The sequence below is a fragment of the Embiotoca jacksoni genome, unplaced genomic scaffold (genome assembly GCF_022577435.1).
Source record: "Embiotoca jacksoni isolate LCO1_2020_lvr unplaced genomic scaffold, fEmbJac1.0.p SCAF_2, whole genome shotgun sequence".
NCBI classification, from domain to species: Eukaryota; Metazoa; Chordata; class Actinopteri; family Embiotocidae; genus Embiotoca; species Embiotoca jacksoni.
The window spans coordinates 17923913-17935261 of NW_027185340.1; the positions used below are offsets into that span (position 1 = coordinate 17923913).

Genomic DNA, 11349 nt, shown 5'->3' on the forward strand with positions numbered 1-11349 from the left:
AGATGCACTCCTCATTAGATTAGGGGATCAATGCAGCGGTTCTTTTCTGCATTGCAAGTTATCATTCAAACAATACAGATGAGGAAAAAAAAGGAAGTGAATCTTGTGTTGGAGAGTAGAAGTCTGACCGAAAGTTAAGTTTGAAAGCATGCTTTCCGGTGTGGGACTAACCCTGCTGCTGATACTGCAGCTGAGCAAACGATTACATACGAGGGGGTACTGAAAGTTCAGATGAGATTACAGTTTGCTTTTGTTCCATCTCCAGTTTGTCCAAAATAGCAGCATCCGTTTGTCCTCTCTCTCTCTCTGACGCCGATGTATTTTAAGATTCGCTGGAAAGCAACGATTTGACAGAGAAGAAAATGATGTTCTAAACTTTACAAACCTGGAATCTGTGATCATTTGGGGATTTACTGTTTAAATCAGACAAGCCTCAAAACACATTTTAGAGACCTACGATTGCATTTGAAGTGAATGGAAAGTTAATATTTGACGGAAATATTGCCCACGACGTCAGGCCTACAAATTTACAGAAATTCACACACGAGCTGGAGGAAATGTACAAAGACAACACAACACAAACGGTCCAGCTTAGCCAGGTGAAAAGTCACTTCCGTTTGTGTCTGAACACGCCTTAGCACCGATCACCCTTGGACACGCTTAGCCTTGCTGGGCACTTAGCGAGGTATTTCTGCACAGCTGCAATTTGAGCTAAATGTTGATGCCAGCATTGCAAACATGCTCACAATGATAATTCTAAAATAGTTCACGGATATAATGTGCACCATTTCAGTTTAGCATCAGTTTCCCTAATTATCAGTTAACACAGTACAGCTGAAAATTATATTTTTGCAAGAATTTACTTCATGTATTGAACATTGAAGTTTAAAAAAAAAGGTTGATTGTCCATCCATCCATTTTCCAAGGTTGTGTTGTGGTGGCAGCAGGTCGCGCAAGTTAGGACAGACGTCACTCTCTCCTGTTTTCTAGCTCCTAATGGGGGATTCTGAGGCGTTTCCAGGCCAGATGGGATATATAATCCCTCCAGCGTGTTCAACTCTACTTCGGGGTCTCATACCATGACGACGTGCCTGGAAAACCTCCAAAGGAAGGCGCCCAGGGGGCATCCTGATCAGATGCCCGAACTAACTCAACTGGCTCCTTTCTACACGGAGGACAAGCGGCTCTACTCCGAGATCCCTCCGGACGTCGGAGCCCCTTTTCCTATCTCTGAGGCTAAACCTGGCAAAGCTCCGGAGGAAACTTATTTCACATGCTTATAGCCGCAATCTCATTCTTTCAGTCACAATCCGAAGCTCTTGACCATAGATGACAGTCTGCACGTGGATCGACTGGTAAATCAACCAAATAAAAAGTTATGGGATCATCAAAGATAATCTAATTTATCCAGAGAGGGGACATTCATGACAATCCTTCAGACCGTTGCTGTCGGTCTCATGGAGGCACAAGATGAAAAGTCACCAAAGTATTAGGATTCATCCTCTGGTGAACATGAAATCTGTACAAAATGTTGAGAATCCATCCAATATGTCTGAAGATTCACATTTATCCAGGTTACGCTATATCCAAGTATTATCTGAAGGCAACTGGACTTGCTAGAAGTTCTTGCAAGGACCTCAAGCGTGTCGTACAAACCAGATGAGCTAAAATTATAGAAGACAATTCCGATTTAATCTTTTAGGTAGTTAAAGTTGACCTTGTGTAAAAAGTAACAAACAATACATTTTTTGTAAAAACAAAAAAACTACATCGGAGAGGAAGATTCAATAGAAGATTTAAGAAGCAGTGTGTTCAGATGCAAACGTATATTATTTGATCTTTCAACAGCTGTCTGTCTTTCTGCGTTGGCCCTTTGATGGACTGCCGATCTGTCCCGCGTGTACGCCGCCTTCACTCAAAGTCAGCTGGGATACGCTCCAGCTCCCCTGTGACCTTGTTCAGGATACAGCTGGTGTACATAATGGATGGCTGTTTCAACTTGCTCAGAAGCCCGGATATGTCCTCATCCTGCTGTTTTAAATCCTTTTATTTTATCCGAGTGCGTATACACACATCTCGGTATGGATTTTAAAATGTCACATTTCCAATAATAAATTGTTCAATTGTCACAGTCGTGTTTAAACTGCGTGCAATAATTGAGTCCCACAAGGTTACATAAAAGTAACCATGCTTGAAATATCAGCCGGCAGTGACATATTTTATCTGAAAAAAAGAGCTTGTTGACGTTTTTCTATTATAGTTGGCTTTCGTTGTCTCTTTCTCGTGTTCATCCGTTTAAAGATGTTCTATTAGATATGAAAGTACCGCCCGGATGAAGCTGACGACAACAAAAGCATGGTGGACTGGTGCAGGGTTGTGCAACATCTTTTAATTTTGAATGGACTTGCATTGAACCTGACACTGCTCTGCACCTTGACGTGCATTACATTCCCAAGGTTAAAGGTTGTGGGGCTAAATGTAAACAATGGTGACATTAATTCAACCCACTGGCGTAAATATTGACGTAGACAGAGCAATGCGCCGGGGACCTGAAGGTCCATTGCGACAGTCCACTGTTTCAATGTTGGACCCCAATGACATTCAAGACCATGCACAGTGATTGGGTGATAGATATACTGTATATACCCCATTCCTACAATATCTTCTTGTGGTTTGAGACATCATTTATTTCATGTTCTTATATTTGTCTTGTCTTTGTCTTTTTAAAATGTTCCAAAACTGGATAGTTTATTTAAAATAAATTTCCACCCATCACTTAGGCTTATTTGATATTTTTTTCTTTATTTTCAAAAGTTATGAAGGCATGCTGGGAAAAGGAATGCTGGGAACTGTTAATTGGTTTGTCCAATGGCCTTGCTCCTTTGTCATTTGTGATAACTTGAGTCAATGTTGTAATGTCAATTTTTTTCTCAGCGGCTGAAGCTGAGAAAATCTTATTTAAGAAACAACATGGGACAAGAACAACTCGGTGGATTGGCTATACTCTCAACAGACCACAGCAGAGCTGAACAGAGTGAACATAAACTCATACAGAGCAGCAATGGAGTGCAAAAACAACATAAGCTGAGTTTCATAGTCAACTTCAAGCAGACAGAAACAGGTAGCCAGGTCTACTTTGTCTGAACTTGAACAGACTGAAGAAAAAGTGATTACGTCTTTGGATCAAGTAATGTGTTTAAACGCACCTTCAACAAGTTCAGACTTAGTTCACCTCTTTTCTTTTGTGACATTAGCTTTTATGTTTGAGAGCAATTAGTCTGCAGAACTCCTTATTATAACGGTAGGTTTTTCTCCACCATATGATGTGACGGCATGCTGGGATCGCTTTTTTATGCTGCTTGCAAAATGCATTAAAAAGGAAAGAACACAGTAACACAAGTCATTTAACAACATTGCATATCTCAGGCCACATTTCCATTTTCGACATCTGAACATTGCTCATTTCCATACAGTGCTCTGATAATAACCGTTATCTCACAAGTTCAGTATCCTGCAAGACACATAACTTCCTGAAACTGTCTTCCTTAAATAAAGCTTACATTTATCGTCAATACAACTCAAACAGGAAACTCTGCCATGGCCTTATCCATCGGCAGATTTCCAGCTGAACTCAGCCGCAAAAACTTTCCACACTCTGAAAAGATACCGCTATCTTTTTTTAAACAAAGTAAAGTGAGTGAGTCATGAAGGCACACATAGAGCAGGGCTCCATCCCTAATTAGTAGACATATTCGTGTCATTCACCCCTTGCGCAAAATGCCAATTATGTGTCAACATATGAGATTAAAGCTTCCTGTAAGCTACAGAGAGACACTAATAATGTGTCCTCAGCTGCAGACTCCTTCAAGTTACAATGTACCGTACATGTATACAGATGAAGAGGACATCTGCACAACAAGCCTGCTTTGTCTGGTTTGACTCCTGGAATGATAAAGCAGTCTCCCTATACTTGACGTTGATTGGTTTGTGCATCTGACGTCTACGTATTGTTAATTTGGTTGGTAGCCTTTACATCAATTGAGAAAAAATAATGAACACATTCAATAGCTTGCCACTATTTAATCTTTATTATTCCATTAAAACCAGCAGAATAAGTTGTTTCAACATTTGTATGTTTTTTTCCCCCCAACTTAGCTGATGATTTATTTGTGAGACTAATTTACAGTTAAATACATGAACTAACATGACTCATTTTTTACTTCTCTTGTGGTCTTTTATCATCTAATTTTGTTTAATTTTTGGTGATAACTTGCTTGTACTTCCTGTAATTTGATCCGAAAGTCTGAACCATCGAAAAACTACAAACTATTTTCTATGAAATGTTTCTAAATGTTTCTAACGTACAGTTCCCATGCAAATGAAGAACGACTATCGGTTATCGCACAGCCTCATCATTCCAGTAGTAACAGCCCATCATTAAACTCGACTGTCGGTTTCGGAGTCGAGTCTGCTGAGAGCGAAAAGGCTAACTAAATACTGTCAGGCTAGTCGAGAAATGACCGAGGAGACAGCATCTTCTCTCTAAGTGGAGAGCCAAGGGAGTATCGTTTGCCAATTTCTACAGGCGACAGCGCTCAGGAAAAAAAACAGATTAACCTGTGGCTGACGCTCCTCCGGGTGCATTTGTCATCTCCCTGGCCGTGTCAAACTCAAGTGGACAGGTATTTTTCTCTCGCAAGACACCATCCATTCAGCATACTGCAAAGTAGTCTGCCTTTCATCTGGAAGTAGGGTAGCAGTGATTCAAAAGGTTTGATGCCCAGAACAGCTTCCCCCTCCTCCCCGAGAGCAAAATTCGACAAACTTAACATCACATGTGGAAATGTTGTGTTTCTGTCTATTGTTAACTGACTGGATATTGTTCGGAATAATTCACTCTCTGACTCAACGGACATTGTCTCTTCTCTGTATTCTTATCTTTGCGTCATTACACCCACTCATGCCCGAAGAAACACACTCATAGTGCCCTTAGCTGTGGTCACGTCACACACTGACGTGTCCGTTATTTTATATTCTGCAGGAGGTGAATCAGTGAGGACTTCTGAACTCTTCCTCTAATGTCAGTTAAGTCAAATAAAATCACAAGTTGCTCCCCGTCAATTAAATGACATAAGTAAGCGTCACCGTGGGTTTACGACCCCGAATCAGCTCTGGGGCATCCTGATGTGTACGTGTATCAGAACACATTTTAAATACTAACTAGATGGGAATCTATACTGTAAACTCGCTGTGCTTCATTCGGACGGTAAGAGGTAAAGAAAAAAACGACAACCGTCGTTGTAGCTGAAGGCGTCACCTCGAGCAGAACTCAGACCATTTTTCCTCAGATAACCTACAATGACACACTGTGGTGGGAGCAAGCTGGCAATATCAATGCTAGACCACAGATGGGAATCAATCAAGTCTATGTTTCTACCTCTTTCACATATCGATCGTTTTGGTGATGTACCAGGCAGAAAGTGTCTGGAAGCTGAGGAAATTTGACAAAGACTGGAAAGTGGCTGTTGTTAATGGGCTAAAAATTAATCTGAGATAGTAAAAATCATATTTTTTGCTGTTTTTAGGACTCACATCTCATTTACTCTGATGATCATGATTATCTTAAATAGTTTCTGACAGTAAGTGCTGGGACTTTTTAACGTAAGACGGAAATAAAGTTGTCTACGTTACCATTCTTGAAGAAATTAAAGTCAGAGCTGATTAAAATCTTTTGGATCAAGTCCAAGTTTTTTTAAAGGCCAAGTCCATATCCAGTCTCAAGTCTTTAGAGTTCTAAGTACAAGTTTTTAGTCTGTTTGAAAAACTAGAATTTCTATGACATTCATCCCAGGATTTCATCTTAATGCACCCCTACTAACAGTTCTGGAATGACTTGAAAGGGGCAAGGGACCGTGTTTGAAATGCTAGTGAGCTTTATATTGAAGAACTTTTCATCTCATTATGGTGGAAGAAATGGAAACTGTTATGTTGTCACTGTATTGGACTGTAGTGGTGAATAAATACACGATACACACCTTACTATTTATACTATATATATAGACTGTATATATATATCTGCATTTCATATCCATTGTTTATACTGTTCATACTGTTTATACTGTATTTATCTAGCACATTGCACTGCACTTTTACCGCTTTCTTTTGCACTTCTGGTCAGATGCTAAAACTGCATTTCGTTGTCATAGTACTTGTACTCCGTGCAATGACAATAAAGTTGAATCTGAATCTGAAAGAGCAGAGCTGTAAGGTACGACTCTCTTTACTTGCTGGTCTACATCCCTGTCTTCACCTGTCATCATCAGGTTCATGACCGAAAGAATAGGATCCAGTGGTGAAAGAAGTACTCAGGTCCTTTACATTAGTAAAACTATGAACACCGCAAGTTAAAGTTCTGCATTCAAATCTTAAGTAAAAGTATGTAAATATTCTCAGCTAAATATACTTTAAGTATCAAAAGTAAAAGTACACATATGTAGTGTACTGTTATTGAATTATTATTTCTGTTCAATGAATGTCCATTTCAGTGCACTATTTTTTGGAAGTTGTGTTTATTTTAAGTACTTTATGTACTGTTGGTTAGTTTCATCTACAGTAATGCATCATATTGCATGAGATGATCATGTACTTGCATTGTTCACGGTCCACAAGAACCATGTATCTTTGAAAAAGCCAACAAGCTCAGGAAAACAATGGATATTCCAATGAATCCAAGTGGGTTTTAGACTGGTACATTTAGCTTAAAAAGTTGGGAGCATTTCCTAACCTATAAAGGAACATCTAATCCTTGAATTTAGCAGAAAAATTAGTAGTTGTGGACCTGCCGTTACAATCAAGCCAAAATAAACCCGACTGGGAATCCGGCTGCACAAGCAGCTCTTACCAGTGGCAGCTGTTAACTAAACAAAATCTTAAATTTGTCTAACAACAAGTCCAAAGAAAAAAATTGATGATATAAAAACGTTTATCAAAATTGTTTAAGGCAGGCTGGTCACTCATACTTTCAAGTTGAAACAACCTTAACATTTTTACATTGTTTATAATTAGTATTACTATTTTTACAGTTTACAGAAGAAGTTTCTGTAATCTGAAGCTTTGAATTTTCCCCTTTTTATTCTGGTGCCAGCGGCTGCAAATGCAAGTGTGCATGAGACTACAGAGATGTTCTGAATATCCCTCTTATTTTATTAATTATTCATGTTTCACCCCAAACATTATTTAAACTATGCACTGCACAGCATTTTTATGTATCTATGGGTCAACAAGTCAAGTCTCCTCAACCTTTTGGACTCAAGTCAAGTTGAGTCTAAACAGTCAAGTCTCACATCAGGTGAGTCCAAGTTGAGTTATTAAACCTCATCAACTTGAGTCAAAGTCTAAATATTACACTGTGCTTTTATTAAACACTACGGATGGATTTGGGGACGACAAAGACTGCAGTCATCTGTCACGGTAAAAAAAAAAAAAAGGCATAATTAAATGAGTCAGAAACGACAAACTAAAACCCAGACTTTGTTAAAATGTAAATTAAAACTGGAAAATAAAACAAGACAGAACACAAGCCACAGGCAGACACTGACACACAAATAAAAAAGTAGGAGTGGGTGTGTGAAAAAACAGCAAAAAGCCAAGGAATAGTGAATCACACTAGTCACAGGAATACTCATGAACAGTCTGTGTTATAATGCTGCGGTGACCCCCAGGAAGGACCGCTGCTTTTGTCGCAGTGAAGTGGCTTCTTAATGAGATTCATGTTGAAACATGAAGACCTGTCAATCAAACAGAAACGCCCCCAAAAACATATCTTTTTGAGGCATATTTTCTAATTAATGACGGGATTATTTTTAGAAGGACCACCAGACAACTAATAAGAAGGAGCGACTTTATCTAGCAACACCGAGATAACTTGTGGAGAATTTTTATTGACTGAGAATTTTATGAGACTAGTTTAATGGGAGTCTACGGAGCCGGAGGCTTTTTGGAGCCAACCTCGAGTGGCACTCAGTGGTATTACACCTTAAGGCACTTCTGCATCGGCCTCACTTTTCAGAGCCGAAAGCTACGTCTACTTTTGTATGCAGTCAATGGTTGAGAAGTAAGAAAAATCTTAAGGGCCTGCATATTTGGATAATAGCGGAAAGCATTAGGCTACACCTGATAATAGTCATAGCCAGAGAAGACTTTCCAGTTATTTATCTTATGGTAAAATGTTTTTACTGACAGTATTAGACGGTACTTCTAAAGTCTACCGTTAATGAAGATATCACATGCTCCACAGTTTCCTCGGTCTACGGCCCAACGGCTCCCCAATAAAAGGACCACTTCAAACAGCAAGCGAGCATCTAATTAAATTTCTCCACAAATTAATGAGACACAGTGTTTACACCTCCATGAGACGATTAGTGGAGCACTCAGGACCGTTGGTCCGGTGATACTGATGTTTTAGTCCAAACTGAGTGCCTCATTGTTTTTACCTCTCGAGAGCACCTAAAACATATGCAGATAGTCAAAGCTAATGTTGCTCCGTAAACAGAACCCTAATGAAGGCCATGCTAATGTATGGAGCACATATTGCCTTTCTGGATTTACCAATGGCTTGCACTCTCACATCTCTGATGGATGAAAGGTGTAATCGCCGCTGGTGTTGTTTGTTGTAAAACTGTCTGGATGCTGCAATGTTGTTTTGGAATATTTAAGCATATTTGTCCTTATGTGCTTTAAGGTTGAAATGATAAACGTTGGTTGTTTTCAAATGTTAAGCATTAATAAATGTCAGCTCATGGCTTGTGGGGAAATAGAGCCTCCTAAATGCAAAAATGTTGAGTGCTTGCTTAAGGAAACCATATAACGGATTCAATCCTGTAATAAATAAAGCCAAAGTACATTCAAGTAGGTTATTCCAAGCATGTTCACTATTAAAGAAGCTTTGTCCATTACGAAGCTACTGAGGTGTTTTACCCAGGAGTGACCTGGCTACTTAAGGTGTGATGCATTCAATAAAAGTCCAGAGGCTGTTCTTAGTTTGCAGAAAAAAAATGCATTTGTTGCATCCTCTGTGCATAAATTTGAATATCCATGTAACCATCAAAAGAGTCCACTTAACACACACTTAAAGAAACAAGCCCCAAAAACGGTCAAAAACCATTTGCCTTTCCGAGGTTGAACGCCTGACCACAACAATCACCTTCCTACTTATATACCTTGATACATATATATATATATATATATATATATATATATATATATATATATATATAAATATATAAAATTTAAGGACATAATGTTTTAAACTGCCATGTGTTGTTGGCATTGTGCATTGTACCTAACTGGTACCCAAACCCAGCAGGATAGATACACAATGCACAGAGAGTGGGAAACACTGAAGGAGTCAAAAGGGGACCACAGTTAAATCTTGCCCCCAGGCCCAGTAGGAGTTTAATCCAGCCCTGGCCAAGGTGACTAATGTGAAGCGAATCAGGAAGGGAAAAGTAACCTGTGGTGGATTTTTGACGAGTCTTTACCAAGAAAATGTTAATGATAGACTATACTAAGACATATCTAGGGCATTTGTATTTGAATGTAAATTTGGTGTGAATCTAGGATCAAAGTCCTGACATTGTGAACGATGGTTTCCAGGCTCCAGGGATTACAAACTCTAACTCCTGAAAATGTTATTTCCATACTGGGAAATGGTGTATAAAACAAGCTGTATGTCAGCAGGAGATAAGAGAGGGCAGACGCTGACATTACAGGCTTACAGTCCGTCAACAAACCTCTCTGCAGCCTTTAGCCAATATCTGACCTGCCACACTCTTGAAGTGACCTTTCTGCACTTCCCCTATTAACTGCATAGCTATTCATTAGTGAAACCCGCATATGCCTGCAGGGAAGAAGAAATAGAAGTAGAGAATTTTCACATTTGGACCAGACCTGCCTCATCTCAGACCTTTTCACTGCTAGTTGGGTATCTTGACATCCAATATTCCAACAGCCTCATTACCGCCCGCAGAGGCTGTTGTTGCAACATGACAGGACGAGGAAGGAGGTGCACAGGAGGATCAGGTGTGGGTCGTGGGCCGGCATGAGAACTGCAGAAGTGAGCTGGACTTTGGCCTCGATTTACGCCACATCTCTCAGCTCACTAATCAGCAGAGGCAAAAAGCTTCCAACACAACAAACAAACTCAGTAACAAAACAAACTCAGTAACGAAACAAACTCAGTAACGCGTGATCAGTGGTATTGATACGCGCAAGACTGAAGTAAATAGACTGGTTAGATCGGCTGCTATGAGGAGTAGACACAAGGATCGATCATTTCCTCAGTAAAGCTGCAGTTTTACAAACGTTATCTGGTTTAACAAGTCACTTTAAAGCGCAAATATGCCGTTTGAGAACGAGTTTAAGAAAGAAAATTCCGCATTATAAGAATATATGATAAAAAAAAAAAAATAACACGTGTTATAAGATAACAAGTCCAAAAGCGACATTCCAACAATAATAAACTACAGCCAGGACACAACAGTAGTCTAAAAACGGACGCAGTTCCCTTTTACGCACGAGTTAGTGGCAGGAAACTTTCTCCCCTCCGCGGTCGTACAACAACACAAAGGGAATGTGAACACGAGGAGACCCGGTCGAAATAACAAATCTGCACACACTTTTAGTTGTTTTTTTTTCCCCCATCGTCTTACCTCTATCTCTTCGGCAGGACCCGAACCGGGCGAGACAGGAGAGCAACACGGCGCACAAAATCAGCCACTTGTTGGACAGAGGCATGCTGCTAAACTGGAGGAGCTGATCTGGCAGGAGTGTAAAAGTTTTGAGGAGAACCTGATCAAGCTGAAGGGCTGAAGTTTGTGAGTGAGCGTGTGTGTGTGTGTGTGTGTGTGTGAGAGAGAGAGTGTGTGTGTGTGTTTGGGTGCGTACTTCCGTTTGATAACACGGTGACAGCCTGCAGGCTCGATGAATTTGAAATACTCAGTAATTTCCTGGTGGGACATTTCAATATAAGACAAAAACAATAATCCATGATATTCATAACGATGAGTGAGAAATTAAATGGAATAATGATGTTGTTTATCATCGTATTATTGTTACAATCTCTTATCATTTTTGCTGTGTATGACGTAACTGCAATCACAGTGAAGATCTTTAACCTCCCGTTATGGTTTAATTCCACCTCCCTAAATGAATCCTGCTGCGCCATCTTCTGCGTCACTTCCGTTTTCCCACGCTGTCAAATCACTCCGTCATCATATTTGCCCAGTGATCTCGCTGCACGCGCTTTTGAGCCAATCAGTTTCTCATCCCTGTTCTTTAAAATATCCTATT

The 11349-nt window shown here is 39.9% G+C and overlaps 1 protein-coding gene across 1 annotated transcript in view; it reads right to left on the bottom strand.

Moving 5' to 3' along the window:
* tfpia (tissue factor pathway inhibitor a) overlaps positions 1 to 10871 on the bottom strand; it is a 41855-nt gene extending 30984 nt beyond the window's left edge. Inside the window, exon 1 of the mRNA XM_069154844.1 lies at positions 10710 to 10871. Within this exon, the coding sequence (XP_069010945.1) occupies positions 10710 to 10794 (85 nt within the window). The 5' untranslated portion in view covers positions 10795 to 10871. The remainder of the gene's footprint in view (positions 1 to 10709) is intronic.
* Between the last annotated feature and the right edge of the window lie 478 nt (positions 10872 to 11349).